This window comes from Rhinichthys klamathensis, unplaced genomic scaffold (assembly GCF_029890125.1).
Source record: "Rhinichthys klamathensis goyatoka isolate OS25496 unplaced genomic scaffold, OSU_Roscu_1.1 h1tg000109l_1, whole genome shotgun sequence".
Lineage (NCBI taxonomy): Eukaryota > Metazoa > Chordata > Actinopteri > Cypriniformes > Leuciscidae > Rhinichthys > Rhinichthys klamathensis.
Genome location: NW_026606647.1, coordinates 4,378,700 through 4,394,975, shown reverse-complemented (window position 1 = coordinate 4,394,975; position 16,276 = coordinate 4,378,700). Strand labels below are relative to the sequence as shown.

At 38.4% G+C, this 16,276-nt stretch overlaps 1 protein-coding gene across 2 annotated transcripts in view; it reads left to right on the top strand.

Moving 5' to 3' along the window:
- Positions 1-16,276, top strand: part of cyfip1 (cytoplasmic FMR1 interacting protein 1) — a 38,597-nt gene that overhangs the window by 1,324 nt on the left and 20,997 nt on the right. For both annotated transcript variants that reach the window (XM_056253969.1, XM_056253968.1), the window contains exons 2-15: positions 6,036-6,156; positions 6,427-6,516; positions 7,463-7,540; positions 7,632-7,733; positions 7,820-8,001; positions 8,894-8,990; positions 9,234-9,362; positions 10,111-10,215; positions 10,332-10,423; positions 10,822-10,939; positions 12,543-12,665; positions 15,346-15,471; positions 15,793-15,959; positions 16,048-16,195. In XM_056253969.1, coding sequence (XP_056109944.1) covers positions 6,040-6,156; positions 6,427-6,516; positions 7,463-7,540; positions 7,632-7,733; positions 7,820-8,001; positions 8,894-8,990; positions 9,234-9,362; positions 10,111-10,215; positions 10,332-10,423; positions 10,822-10,939; positions 12,543-12,665; positions 15,346-15,471; positions 15,793-15,959; positions 16,048-16,195 — 1,674 coding nt within the window. In that variant the 5' untranslated portion in view covers positions 6,036-6,039. The remainder of the gene's footprint in view (positions 1-6,035; positions 6,157-6,426; positions 6,517-7,462; positions 7,541-7,631; positions 7,734-7,819; positions 8,002-8,893; positions 8,991-9,233; positions 9,363-10,110; positions 10,216-10,331; positions 10,424-10,821; positions 10,940-12,542; positions 12,666-15,345; positions 15,472-15,792; positions 15,960-16,047; positions 16,196-16,276) is intronic.

Genomic DNA, 16,276 nt, shown 5'->3' with positions numbered 1-16,276 from the left:
AGTCTAGAACTAGGCTTGTCTGTGAATATAAACCAATTATGTGGTGTCAGTCCCCCTCTCCTTATCTTTAATCCAGTTATTTTCTGGATTGAAAATGACTTAAAGACAGAAAAGGAAGGGGAAAATGTCTTTTTTGGCTGGAGGTCAGCAGGACTGTTGAAAGTTCAGACCAGTTCATTCAACCAGATGCTGATAATGATCAGCTTTAGGAAGTTATTCGTTCCAGTTGGTATTATGATTCAGCAGATTGTTTAGAACAGATTAAGCCACCATCTTTGACAAACAACAGTTCGGATGTCATTAATTTCCAATGGAGAGATCTGTGCTGAGTATTGACCATATGTGTATGTGAAAATCTTGGTCCGTTTTGAGCTTTGAGTGAAATATTCAAACTTTTGCGGCTGTGTTCAACCACTCGACCGGATGTGATGTATTCTAATCAAAACTATGAGTGTGAGGTAAGAATTACCAATATTTTTGCACTAAATTGTTAATCTTTAAACACGGTTACTGTAAAATGGGTGGTTATGAGTAATTGTGCCCTGAAAATGATTGTTGATTAGCCCTAGAAAACCTATGATTTTTCTTTCAGAAAATTTGTGTGAATGTATATTCATTATTCATTAATTTTACCGTGGTGAATAAGTGAAGGGCTGCATCACGACCAGTTTGAAAGTTCTGTAGGACAATCATACGTCAGAATGTCGGAGATAGTGGAAAAGGCATCTTTAGGCTTAACAGATCCAGCCAAACACAGTTGGTGGCAGGTAATCACAAGTTTACTTTGATACATGCAAATGCTTTTTGTGTAATAAAGCAAGATGTGATGTTTATCATCATATGACATTCAAAGTTAGTGTGTGCATTTCTCTAGTGTGCAAACTAAGTGTGATATAAAAGCAGTATGTGTCAAAGTTGTGTGTATTTTCAGTGATAGCGCACACCAATGTGTGCTGCATGTTGTGAAGTTTTTGTTCGTGTGCCGGTGCCACAACCTCCGCTGCCACGAAAGGAAAATGTGTGTGTGAAGATGTGAAAATTTCAGAGAGGAAGACATCATGTGCAGCAGGTGTTGAATCTGCACAGCATGTGTTGCAAAAAAGGCCTTTTTTTGTCATACTGCGTGCTGCTGGAGTTAAGTTTTGGCATGCATGGTCAGATATCAACACAGATGGAAATCTTCTCAGACTCATTGTGCTAGAGAGCCGCTGTACTTTGTTTAATACTGACTTGGTGGATGTCCAGGAGTAAAAGCTCATGGCAGATGGCCAGACTTGGGGTATATTGGGATGTCACACTGAAGATGGCAGTGTCCGTTTCCAGGAATGTTTGGTCTGGACAGTTTATTGTGGTTTTGATATTTTTTAGATATTCTGACGTTTTCATAGGTGTGTGTGACTTTAGAGAGTAGCTTAAATGTTTTTTCTTGCATTTCAGATTGTGTTTCATGTAGGCTACATGCTTAGAATCAGTGTCTTATCTCCACCCTGGCTGTAGGACTGGAGACAGTCCAACGTCAAGTGACGTTCAAGTTCAACGTCCAATGTAGTTCTTCTTGAAGGGGCTTAGCAGTCTCCTCCAGTCTTGTTTATTGACAATCAGCATAAAGTCTGTTTTACTTTATAGCTTATTCTGACCAAGAAGCTCCCTCCTGTCTGACTGACATCAAAGCAAAAAACCACAGCACCTCAGCAAAAGAAATCAGAAAAAGGGCTCTGGCGTTCCCTTTTGCCAGAAACTTCAACAACCATAATGCACTTTGGATTTTGGCGCCACCCCTCTGTCGAGCCTGTGGGCAGGAATAGAAAAATGTGTAAAGTTGTTCTGTCTGCACACAGGGGTGGGCTGGCAATATAGCAAAAATATCATATACATTTTTTTGTATATAACATATAAATATATAACATTGGCCTAGTGGTTTTTGGAAATTTTACTGCAAAAATCCTACATATTGTACCTTTAACTATCTTCAAGTCATTGATTAGCATATTCTTTCCTGATAATCTATAAATCGCGTTCCCGGGGGTGGGGTTTATATACATTTTAGGGTTAGTGATTTCACTAAGTAGTCCCTTACCAGTCGTTTGTTGTAGTCCTTAAAAAGCAATTTGTTTAAAAGAAAATATCTCCCTTTGCTTTGAACTTTGAGCGTAATCATAATCAACCACCCCTTTAAGGAACCAGCTCCTAAAGACTGATTTTTGCCGCCTAAAATGACTGATTTTGCGCCGCCTTTTCTCAATATTTGCGGCATTTATTGTGGAGTTTTCCAGTGAAAATACACCAGTCAACATTTTTCTAACATTTTTAATACTTTTCTGACTTCAAGGACCATTGGGTTTCTCTGTCGTCATTGTCAGCCCATTGCATTGTGTTTTGCCCCCCACACAAAAACTTATAGAGCTTTCATCATAAAACTAAGCTTTTAAATATCATCTTACTAAGACTTATTATAATTTGTAATCTAAAATCTGGTCATCCAAAAGACTAGATAGAGAATTATAGACCAAATATTTTACCATGTTTTCTAATTTTCTCTGCTGCCATCCCCATTTATATGACTTAGCTTGATTATGACCTGGCCCATAGATGAATATTCAGGGGTGTAGTAGAACTTCAGGGACATGACAAGGCTTGTAAAGCCTGTGGAATGATTGTGGTCTCTCTAAACAACATTGCACTGCTTTTAACTGCAGTGGTCTGATGGACCGAAACGTTCTCTGTGACGGGCCGCTGTGGCTTAATGATCTGGTTTAATTGCCAGTGAGTAAAAAGAAAAGACAAGATTTCTGATTGCATGTCAGCATTTTTTTCTAAGATGTCATCTAAAAAAGAAGTTCAGGGAACTACTGCAGCATTAAAGAGGAACGATGTTCAGCTCACTCAAGACAACTTCCCTTTTTACCTCACAGCGATTCAAAAAATGGTTAATGATTAATATTGCATTTAGGAACTTAATTGTGACCATTCAGGTCTGCATTATATTTAAAGCAAGTGCACCTACAGTGAAAAGTGCTAGACTTCATCAGGAACTGTGTTTGACAGATATAACCCACAGAACTGAGCTGTCATGTCTTGTTGTCCACAGTCTCTTACCCACTTCCTTTTTGACGAAAGATACTGACCTGCATAACTTAGCTATGCTAAGCTTCCAAAAAAATAATAAAGAAACAAATAGACCTTTTTTTGAATATTTACAGGACAGTAGTTTGGTTGCGTCCTGCCTGGATTAGCTGCTAGTTTATAATATTCATCATGTAGTGTTTAAATAATGGAGCTGCCAGAAGTGGGTGTGACATGCTGTAATGCCTCAGGAAATAATACCAGCTACAATAACTGTATATTCCTAAACACAAACTCGGCTCATGAAAAGGGCGCAGTAATTGTGTGATGTCAGTTGTGAGTTACGTCACTTGTTTGGTGCTGATCTCAGTTCATTGTCAAAGATCAGATTGTTGAGTATTATATGTGTAAAGTAAACCATGACTGCATGATTTGACAATTTTATATATATATATATATATATATACACACATACATACACATACACTCTTTTGGACCTTATTTACCCCATAAAGGGTGCATATTAGTACTTTAAAGGTACATATGGCACTTCTGCATGCCATCTTGTTTATGTAGACTTCACATCCAAAACAAGCTAAGAACTGTTTCTTATTGACTTAAATAGTTTCACATCGCAAGCGTCAGCGGAGCGTGAGCAGCACGTGTTTCTGACACTCATTCATTAACATGGGCAGCAACAAAATACGCGGTGTTCACGCTCCGCCGACACTTGAGATGTGAAACAGGCGTAATAGATATTGTGGAATCATTGTCATTTAGGAATAAGATTGCGTGGGTGTTTGGATCAAGATTGCGATCTTTTAACGATTAATCGTGCGGCTCTGCATCATTAGATTTCATAGTTGATATTCAGTCTAACATCTGTGTTCAATCTCAGCTCCCGTTTATTTTCCAAACTTTTCAAATTTCACCACTAGCGACTTAACTGAATTGCAATAATATCCAAACCGATTACCAAAATGCCAGCCCTTCTGCCCAAAGAAGTAGTCCTGTCCTGTTTACATTCTTCAGGAAGTCAGTCTAGAGTACTTACTTATTGTTGTGTCTATGCTATGCACATCACACAATGCTAGAAGACTCTACAGTATTTTAACATCAAAACAAATGACACTATCCAGCTTTAATGCAGTGTGATTAACATTTTAGAGTACATTTGTTCAGTCAAAAAGCACTCGGCACAGTTTGCAGATGCAGCTGTCAGTGTCGATCACAGCAGTGTGTGTCTGAGAACATCACTGTTTCTCTAGAGACACTCACTGCAGGGTCCCACTCGCTTCTACTCTCTTCCTCATCACATATCTCCTACTCCTTCTGCTTTTTTTCTCTAAGTTCCTCTCTTTTAACTCTCTGGAAGTGCTTCATGATCGGATACACAAGTGCCTTCCTAAATAAGTCTAGATGTGTGCTTGCTAGTGATGTCCGGAGACACAGCTGAGCACACTAAGGATGTCTGCAGTATTTATCTAAGGTTAACAGTTGTTTACCTCTACAAGACCACAGTAGTCCTTCTCCATTTCCTCAGGCCTGCTTTGTGTTTCCTCTTTTGATGTCCTTTAGACTAATTGTCTTGTCAGCAACTGTTAAGTTAAGCAACAAGCAATTTGTATGTCCATGTTAAATGTGCTGCAAAACATGACATGCAATGATTGCAATCACAGCCAATCAGATGTTTGTTTAGTGTACAGGTTCTGGACCAGCTTTTTCAGTGAGAGTTGGAAGTTTCTAGCAATTAAATCAATGTCAGCAGCATGAATTTCCCTTTACAGGAGAGATTTATTGCACTGTGCCGGATAAGGACTCGAACATGAGGTTTTGCCCCATTAGGGGAAGAGAGGAAGTAGGAGGGCACTTTCATTCTCAACAGTCGACGCTGTGAGGTGTGAAAAAGTTGCCTAGTTGCAACGAAAACAAAGTTTTTTTTTTAATGTTTTGTGGTCTTATATTTTCCTGTCAACTATTAAAACTCTTGCTTGAACTGTTGCCATGGTTTCCAAACATTTCCATTATTTATGTTAATGCTTACTATCTGTGATATCAAAACCATATAGAGTGACAGGAGTGTTTTGTACAGCCTTCTGGAGCAGAACAATGTGGAATTAAAATATTAGTTTTGTTATTTCATAGTCTTGACGAATTTACTAATCTTATTAATGTGAATATTATTAGTAGTAGTAAAATGTTGCATATAGTAACAATGAGTGTACACTACTGTTAAAATGTTTTTGAAAAGTCTATTATACTCACTAATATTTATTATTATTTATATATAAAACATTTATTTGATCACAAATGCATTAAAAACAGTAATATTGTGAATTACAATTTAAAATAACCGTTTCCTATTTTAATATATTTTAAGCAAGATTTTTCATTCTTGTCATGGTAGAGCTGAATTTTTAGCATCATTACTCCAGTCTTCTGTGTCACATGATCCTTCTAATCATTCTAATATGCTCAGAAAGTTGAAATGAATAGAAAGTTGAAATGAATAGCATGTATTTGAAATGGAAATCTTTTTTGTAAAAATATAGCCTACAATGTCAGTTTTGATCAATGTAATGCATCCTTGCTGAATAAAATACATTTCTGACTCACTGACTCATCTTTTTAATGATAGTATATTTAGTATAGACTTTTTCTTACAACAATAAGTGCTTCCAAGTTCCAACCAAGTGGTGTCCAGTTGTCATCTCAGCTTTAGAATGTCAAGAAAAACTGAGTCATGCAGTTGATATTGTTGATTCATCGCTTTTGAAGTGGAAGGTCAAGTCAAGCGTGTTACATTCTGAGATAGGCATTCAGTATTCCTGTCAAATGATCTGTTGTATACCGCACATTTTGACAAATATTGTCTTCTACATGCATAAAATAATTTTTAATAGCACTAGTAGTATGCTAACCTTAATGTAGCAAGTGTTCTTGTCTCATATGTGTTTCATGTTTCATTCTAGAGTGATGGCGTCCACAGTGACTCTGGAAGATGCTCTGTCCAATGTGGACCTGCTGGAGGACCTGCCGCTCCCAGATCAGCAGCCCTGCATCGAGCCTCTGCCCTCGTCCCTCATTTACCAGGTAACAACTGACCCCAGAGCAGCCCTTCATCTAGACTGCAAAAAAGATGGACGACTCGTCTACACTTCCTTCTACTGTAGAAAAATGAAGCCAAAATATCCCAGAAACGGTTGTTGCTTTGATCGAAATGCTTTGGCTTCACTTTTCAGGACATGTGCGACACACTTGATCTAGATCTTCAGTATATTTTAGAATATATAAACCCAAATGACCTACACATGTACAAAACGGTGCTTGCATAACCAGACCGTTGCTTTTTGCCACCCTCAGCCCAACTTCAACACCAACTTTGAGGACCGCAATGCCTTCGTGACAGGCATCGCCCGTTACATCGAGCAGGCCACCGTCCACTCCAACATGGTAAGATCCTCTCAGCATTTTCACACAAACAGCTTGGCTTGTTCGAGTCCACCTTCACGAGTTGCACTTCTTTGATTTATTAAACCTCGACTCCATCACAGCTCTGTAAAGCTAACCTCGGCTGTCTGAACCAGTCTATCAAGCCAGCTCTCTGGAAGCCCTGCTAAAGGAGTCTTGTCAGGGGCTTGAAATGATTCAAGAGGTCCCATTTGAGTATCTCATTGTCCGCGCTCACCGTGCTCATTTGAGAAGCCTGGCCAAGCGAAGTAGGCCGCTCTGAATGGTTTTTGTTTTGAATGTGAACTGCTGTGTGCTCTATTAGTGAGAGGCTGTTTGGCATCAGTGAGGAATTGAGGTGTGTGTGTGGAAGTAGTTTGGTGCCACACACACACACACACACACACACACACACACACACACACACACACACACACACACACACTCACAGAGAGTGAATGGTTGTTTTGTTACTCCTAGCAGAGATTTCCTAAGTTGTTAAATTCTTAAGATTAAGTGGGTTAATCTGTTCTTTGGGAATATATTCAACATGAGATAAAGGTTTATTTGTAGAATCTGTTTTTGAAGCATGTACACATTGGTCTTCAAAATTCTGAGATCACTAGTCCAGAATTTATTTATTTATTTATTTTGCATTATTAATATTAGTAGTAGTGGTATTTAATAGAAAATCTTATCATTATTTATAAATTCAATTATTTTCATCACAATTTCAGTTTAATTGAAAATGTATTATTCATTTTATTGGAGTAAAACTTGATAATTAAGATTCTAGATTAGTCTATTTTTTTCTTCATTTATTGGATGACTTGTTTCAGTATCCTAAAACTTAATTTTTTGAGGGGAGGGAGGAAGGAAAAATGTATCTAACTGCATTCAGTTACTCGAGTGTATTTTAATTTCGTAATGAGATTATGCTGTGTTGCAGAATGAGATGTTGGAGGAAGGACAGGAGTATGCTGTGATGCTGTATACATGGAGAAGCTGTTCAAGAGCTATCCCTCAGGTAATTAGTAATGCCCAAAGCCTCTCAAAAAACCACCAACACAGACTTGGTAGTCTGTTGATTTGACCCTCTCCATCTGTCCCTTTCTCAGGTAAAGTGTAATGAACAGCCTAACAGAGTGGAGATCTATGAGAAGACAGTGGAGGTGCTCGAGCCTGAAGTCACCAAACTAATGAACTTCATGTACTTTCAGGTAAAGCTTAATGCTATTTTCTGAATTTGAGTACAGGATGTTGTAAGATACACTAATGCTTCGCTCTCATTTTACTTCACTCTCAGAGGACAGCGATAGATCGCTTCTGTGGGGAAGTGCGACGTCTTTGTCACGCTGAGCGGAGGAAGGACTTTGTGTCTGAAGCCTATCTGCTCACGCTGGGGAAGTTCATTAACATGTTTGCGGTGCTGGATGAACTTAAGAACATGAAGTGCAGTGTCAAAAATGATCACTCCGCCTACAAGAGGTACATCATTAATACATGTGGCCTCCAGATGGCAGTCACGCTACATCTTCTATCCAGTTGTTATCACTGATCCATACATGCTTTTTTGGTACTTCATTTGCAAATAAACAGACATTTCAAACTAAGAAAAAGTTTACACATACACACTACTGTTCAAGAGTTTAGGGTCGGTAAGATTTATGTCTCCTATGTTCAACAAGGCTGCATTAATGTGATTAAAAAACAATAAACCAGTAATATTGTGAACTATTATTACAATTTAAAATTAACTTTTTTCTTTTTTTTTATATTTTTTACAATGTAATTTATTCCTGGCTGAATTTTCAGCATCATTACTCCAGTCTTCAGTGTCACATGATCCTTCAGAAATCATTCTAATATGTTATTAAATTATGATGAACAGAACAGAGATGCTGCACAAAAAACTGTGTACCATCATATCCCTAAAGAGACCAGAGCTGTCTAGTTTTATTCTCCCTGCTCTTTCAGTGTTCATGTGGATTTTAGTTTATTTTCAGCATGCCCACCCACTGAACACATTTTATGAAATGTCAGATTTGTCAACCACCCATCCAGTTTTCCACCTCATGTCATCGAACTTTTCTCGTCACTCTCTTGCTGTCTTTCTCTATGCCTCTATCGCTGTTTTTTTTTATTCTGTTTGTTTGTCTTTCCAGGACTCTGAAAATGCCTCTTTCCAGGCATTTTCACTGTCCCCACAACAAAAAAACAAAAGCAACATATTTTTACAAGTGTCAGATTCTTTAAAGAAAAATAATGAATTATATATAATTGCTTGTCGTAGTGACACAACGCTTAACCTGGCCTCATTGTGATATATGCACCATCAGTCTTTCTCTTCATTACTTATATTGTCCTCTTTGTCCATCAGAGCTGCCCAGTTCCTGAGGAAAATGTCCGAGCCATCCTCCATTCAGGAATCTCAGAACTTATCCATGTTTCTGGCCAACCACAACAAGATCACACAGGTACCACACCATCTTCTGTAAACTAACACTTAATACAGAGAAAATGCATCTAAACAAACAAAGAGTGTTGTTTTGCAACTGATTACATTTTTATTTTATTTTTATATTATGTAGCCGTTCTTGAACTCTGAAATGCACTAAATTTATTCCAGGTCTCTATATACAGCAGCCTAATAAATGTGGCAGTGCTTCAGACATGTTCTGTGTAGGAGTCAATGATATTGACAGGCATCTCTGTTTCAGTCCCTACAGCAGCAGCTTGAGGTGATTAATGGATTTGATGAGCTGTTGGCAGACATTGTTAACTTGTGTGTGGAGTACTACGAAAACAAGATGTACCTCACCCCCAGTGAGAAACACATGCTACTCAAAGTAAGTATGAACACTCTGACATTTACACACTGTCTTCTAGCATCTGGAACATAACCATTTAAAAGTTTGAGGTAACAAGTATTTTATGCTCACCTCATAAAATACAATAAAAACAGTAATATTGTTTAATATTATTACAATTTAAAAAACTTTTTTTATTTTAATATATTTTCAAATGTAATTTTATTATTTTGATGGCAAAGCTGAATTCTCAGCATCATTACTCCAGTCTTCAAGGTCGCATAATCCTTCAGAAATCATTCTAATATGATGATTTGGTTTAAAAAAAAACATGATCAATGTTGAAAATGGTTGTGCTGCTTAATCTTTTTTTCAGAATTCTATGATGAATAGAAAGTTTAAAAGAACAGCGTTTATTTGAAATAGAAATCTTTTGTAACATTAAGGGGCTGTTTACACAACACCATTTTCAGCTAAACACATAAAACATTTAATACAATTTGGACGTTCATTTACACGACAACGGCGTTTTGGGTGCCTGAAAACGCGAACTTTTGACAACGGGTTTCAAAGTGCAAGTTTTTGAAAACGGTTTCCGTGTAAACAACCAAAACGCAAATCTCAGACTTTTGATGATGTTGCATTTGAATCTTGATATTTATGTATCATCATCTTGACCAAACAACAATTCAACAGATTCAAAAAGTTTAATGTAAAAACTAAAACACAACAACAAATCTATATATTAAGGCATTGTTCCACATAGTTTGTTGTGACTGTCTTGTAGGTGATGGGCTTTGGACTCTATCTCATGGATGGAACCAACAGCAACATCTACAAACTGGATGCCAAGAAGAGAATCAACCTCACAAAGATTGACAAGTTTTTCAAGGTGTGTGTATGTGTGTGTGCTTTTCCTGATGTAAACAGCGGTCCGTCTCGTCTGACCACTTGTGTCAATCTGAGACAGATTTTGATGTCATTTGACATTCTGCTTTACCCTTACAGCAATTGCAGGTAGTGCCTTTGTTTGGTGACATGCAGATTGAACTGGCTCGCTATATTAAAACCAGCGCCCACTATGAGGAAAACAAGTCCAGGTAAGTGCCCATGCAGGCCATAGTTAACTAGGAACGCTGTTGTTTGCGGATGTGTTTTAGCTTACTATAATTAAAGGAATCGATCACTCAAGATAAAAATCTGCCCTTCCAAACCTATATAACTTTATCTTTTGTGAAATACAGAAGATATTTTTTAACTATGTACTGGTTGGTCTTTTCCAAGAAACTACAAATTCATCATAAAAGTTTTATAAGTAGTCTGTTTCCACATGCTGTTTTTTTTTTTGTTACATTTGGAAAGAAATTTTTTTAACAGTACACAATTCTGAGTTTCTGCTTTTTGTGAAAGAATAAAAATGGTGTATTTTAATGTGTGTGTGAAGTATTTACTAGATCCTTCCATGTTTTTTAATTGCCTGTCCTCTTCCATCCTCTAGGTGGTCGTGCACATCTGCAGGCAGTAGTCCGCAGTATAATATCTGCGAACAGATGATTCAAATTCGTGAAGACCATATGCGCTTCATTTCTGAGCTGGCTCGCTACAGCAACAGTGAGGTAAGAGGTTTTTTTCTTCACTGCCTTTCTAAACAAATGCAGTGTAGACTTGCACAGTCACCATCCACTGACTCATATTGCCATGACTTTGGCGGGGGACAAAATATCTGTTACCTAATCTGCCAAATGTCTTGCTCTTTCTAAACATAAAGACCTCTGACGAAGTTAGCTCCCGGAGTCGGTTTCAGAGAACAAACTTTGAAAAGAACATTTTTTTGAAAGCAAAACTTTGGCTGCAGTAATCATCTTCAATATTACCAAAATCAAGTTAATCTCCCACTGCTACAGACTTTTTGCTAAACATCTGGCCTGATTTGATTTACCTGTAAATTATAGAAACATGTAAAACAAAAACAATACATTTCAGTTGTCAATGCAATGCTTCACTCGAACTATCAAATCAAAGTATTCTGAAAAATAGATAATTGTTAGGAAGAATTTTTAAAACACACTCTCTCTCTCTCTCTCTCTCTCTCTCTCTCTCTCTCTCTCTCTCTCTCTCTCTCTCTCTCTCTCTCTCTCTCTCTCTCTCTCTCTCTCTCTCTCTCTCTCTCTCTCTCTCTCTCTCTCTCTCTCTCGTTGTTATTAACTTTCAAATAGTTTCTAGTTGTTCCCAAAGACTTGCTTTTGATGAAACTTTTGTGCTATCTATCTTTGAATCTACTAAATTCCACAACTGTTTTTTCAACACTTATGATAATAAGACACTTATGATAATAAGACATTCCATATTGGAATGATATTTGAGGGATCATGTGTCACTGAAGACCGGCTGCTAAAAATTCAGCTTTGCCATCACAGAAATAAATTACATTGTATATATAGTATGGTATACTCTAGTACTAGTTCTTATAGTAAATCTGATTTTCCTTAGCTAAAAATTTGCCTCAGCATATTGGATGCTGAAAAATCTCTTTCAGAAAAGCACTAATGGTACGGCTTAATGAGAATCAGAAGCTACAGTGGCTTATGTTGCTCTTGAGTTTGTTTTTTGCTCATGTGAATAGATATCAGGAATATTCATTAGCCTTGGGAGGGCGAGCAGCTCTCGGTTCATACACTATTCCCTTTTCCACGGCTGAATGGTTTCAAGGCTCAATCTCGTCAACTCGAAGTTTGCATTCAGAACCACTGGGGTCGGTAGTCTTACAGATGAATATGGAAATGTGAGGGCAGGAGGCCAGCCTGGGTTTGAATTAAGTCATGGCAGCAGCAGCACTGTAATGAGAACACATTGGCAGCCAGAGGACAACTGGGGTCTGCTATCAGTGACAGCAACCCAGTGACGAGGAGAAGCGGGGAGGAATTTGTTTGTTCGTTCCACAGCTATGGTTGTCAGATGCCAGGGGTTTTGACATGGTGCTTGTATCGTGTGCTGTCTTGGACTGCTGAAACAAATGCATAGATGCAGGGTTTGTTCATTTCGAATGCAGCTCCTGTTGGATGCCGCAGGTATCTTGGTGTTTTGTCATTAGCTTGTGTGATGAGATTTCAGTGGTTCATTAATTTGCTCGTTTTCTCTGTAATGACAGTAGTTATGTTAGATGTTGTGTTATCTTGTTTACTTGCTGTTTATTATCACTTCCTTTTCCCATTTTCGTAGGTGGTGACCGGCTCAGGGCGTCAGGAGTCCCAGAAGACCGACTCTGAATACAGGAAGTTGTTTGATCTTGCTTTGCAGGGCCTGCAGCTGCTCTCTCAGTGGAGTGCTCAGGTCATGGAAGTGGTGAGTGGACTTGTCACACCCATATTTGTGTATTTGAACACCACCAAGAGAAACTTTTGACCCATAATGACTATGTGGGAGACGCTTGGCTGGATTCATGCTGCTCATCAATATATCTGCATACTAAAAGCAACAAAAATCACTGAAGAGTAGTCAAATTATTGTATAACTTTCTTGAAATTGAATAAAGTTTTGTGTAAAGTTAAAATTTGAGATTCAGATTTGTTGACGATGTGGATACATGTGCTAGCAGTGGAGATTTGTATGGAGCCCCTAAAGGGATATGGTGAAAAATATGAGATGGTAGGAAAAATTATACATCAATCCCTTTGCATTCTCGCGCAATAAGTTTGCGTTAGCCCCCCCCCCCCAAAAAATAAAATAAAAAAACAAACTTGCCGTTCGTTTGTAAAACCTTTAAGACCCCCTAGAAACTATTGCGAGTGAACACAAAAGCATTGAAATATATTTGTTTTTCCCATCTAATTTTTTTCTTCTTCACCATGTCCCTTTAGGGGCTCCCTAGATTTGGGTACAATACAATAAAGGTACAACTTTGAGACCACACTGAAAATCTGGGATACAAAAACTAATGCTATATATATTTTGGCATATAATGAAATATTACATTTTGTATCAAATGAAAAATAACAAGTCAATATATGCACAATATATGAAAACCATTTAAAACCAATATAGCATAGTGCTACTGTGAATTCACAAAGGCTGCGCCAGAATTATTTGCATGCATGTAGGTTACGTGCATCTCACTGCGTTCACAGTAAATGCTGCTCCATGTTATCATTTACATGCGTGGAGCGATGTTATCATTTACATCTCGTCGTAAAGAACTGGCCAAATATTAAAGATTAAGTGAACATGTCATTTGGCCAATATTAAACAAGGATTTGATCTGCTGTAAAGTCTAACAACAACAATTACCAGGCCTTAATTGGTAGGCATTTGAAGGCATTTATTGTAATACATAATGTGCGTAAGTGGATTGTTTATGATTGTTAAATGCACCTTGTGATGCACTCTTGGACACATCATCAGTGATATTACCTGGGGTCATAGGGGGTTTCGGGTCTTTCAACTTCAGACCCCCTCACCCAGGCGACCCGACCGGAAGTGATCAGTTCCCAGCCTGTGTCCAAGAAGCGTTCGCCCACTGTTTGTCCCTCCGGATCGTGAGGCTTTTTCCGCAGCCTCTGAAGCTGCACTAATGGCTCTTCTCTTGCGTGCTCCTGTGATTCCCAGGAGGCTTTAGGCCCTGCAGAGTGACTTTCCTGCAAAGCCCCTTCCCCCAACCTCGATGGGCAAGCACTGTGCACGCCACCCCCGTCTCTGACACTCCTCCACCAGCTCTGCATATTTCTCCCTTTTCCTTTCACTCGCTTCCTCCATCCTCTCCTCGCAGGGCACTGTTAGCTCCAACAAGAGAACCTGCTTCGTTGTTACTGAGAACAGAACCATGTCGGGTCTAAGGCTGGTCTCCACGATCTCGGGGGAACTTGAGTTGCTTTCCCAGGTCCACTCTTAGCTGCCAGTCATTCGCTGTTCCCAGCCGGCCTGTCTGAACTGTTGGTCGGGAAGGCGGGGGTTCTCCTGCTCTTAAGAATGAAATTTTGCGCCTTTGTGGTTGTAAATGCTTGCTCTGATTGATGGCAGTAGTGATGGACTCAGCAACCTTTATACATATTATATTATGTATTTTTAACAATGTTGTTCTATAAAACCATATGATTACTTGCTCTTGATACTTTATTTGAACCACAAATTATTGCCTCATTGTTATTATATATGTATTTTAAGTCATTTTAAAGGCTGTTGTTTGCTTTGGTCTATTTGTATTATCATACAAAAAATTCCAATAACTTCCAAAAACAATTGACTGATAACTCTATTACCAAAATAATCGTTAGTGACAGCCCTACTCTCAACTGTCTCAAATAGACTAAACTATCTTCTTTGTCCTTTGTTGTTTGATTAACATTATAAACAGACAGCAGCTGGAATATTAGGCGCCTGTCACTTTAAGACCTAATGCCCGGAGCAAATATAATGTGACATGCGTTTTATTTCTCAATTGTTTACGTTTACCTAAGACATAACCGACAATGTGTATGTGAATTTGTCTGTTCAAGCACAAGCAGACATGAAAGAGGCTTTCTGGGTGGTCAAACTATACCAAATTCAGTTATCTCGCTTGAATTGGCTAACTCATGAAAGCATCAACCCACCTATTCAAGACAAAGAGCTTGAACCTCATTCATTGAGTAGACCAGTCCAGACCTATGTTCTTTCTCTTACTTCCACAAGGCCATCAACGTTTTCACCTTTGATTTTAATCATTCATTTCACTTTAATAGTCAGTTCTAGCTATGCTTTTTTTTTCTTCTTTGAACAGAGGTTCCAAACTAAACACTCCATTCTGGCAGTCTCATGAAATATTGTTGCCATGGAAACAGCCTGCAACAAGTCCATTCTTTGCAATTAGTAAAATGGATTTAGATATTTGTAGCTAATTAGGTTGGAGATAGAGATGATCGACAATAGTTTCTGAAATTTGTTTATTGATGTTGTTGCTGTTTATTTAAGCAGCATTGAAAATATTCTATAGAATAATCATCATAAGCAATTATACATGAAAGATTGTAAAATGTTTTCTTTTTTGCAGTATTCCTGGAAATTGGTGCACCCTACAGACAAATACTCCAACAAAGAATGCCCAGATAATGCTGAGGAGTATGAACGTGCCACCAGATACAACTACACCAGCGAGGAGAAGTTTGCTCTGGTGGAGGTCAGTACACCTGCAGGGCCAAATCTCAATTAACAATTTATTCAAGTGTCCTTTAATTATATTTTTTTATAATTAATTATAAAGAATTTTTATTTGAATTTTATTTAAAATTTATTATTTTTGTATTTAATTTTTTTTTTAATCAGCCTGATGAATCCTCTCTGAATTAACTCAATGTATCAGATCAATGACTGAAGTGACATTAATGATGAAATGTTTTTTTAATCCGTGTCAATTGTTTAGTCTATCAAAAGTAACTCTGAGAAGTCAGTCTTCGTTTTCCAGTTCTCTGTCTGAATGTGCTTCTGTCTACTTGTTTAGGTCATTGCGATGATAAAGGGCCTGCAGGTGCTGATGGGCCGAATGGAAAGCGTGTTCAACCATGCAATCCGTCACACCATCTATTCAGCTCTGCAAGACTTTGCCCAGGTCACACTCAGAGAACCGCTGCGTCAGGCTATCAAGAGAAAGAAGAACGTCGTCCAGAGGTACAACAGAGCACCAAACCTGATGATATTTCTGTCTGACTGCTCTAGTGGTTTAAGTCTTTGTAAGCTGACCGTGATGTTGTTCCAGTGTCCTCCAGGCCATCCGTAAGACCATATGTGATTGGGAGTCGGGCAGAGAGCCACACAATGACCCAGCGCTGCGGGGCGAGAAGGACCCTAAAGGAGGATTTGATATCAAAGTTCCTCGTCGTGCCGTGGGACCCTCCAGCACTCAAGTATGCGACTCTCCAATTTCCAGTTTTTTTTTATACCATATAAAGGATAGAAACATGCTCTACACAAATGCAGACAATATA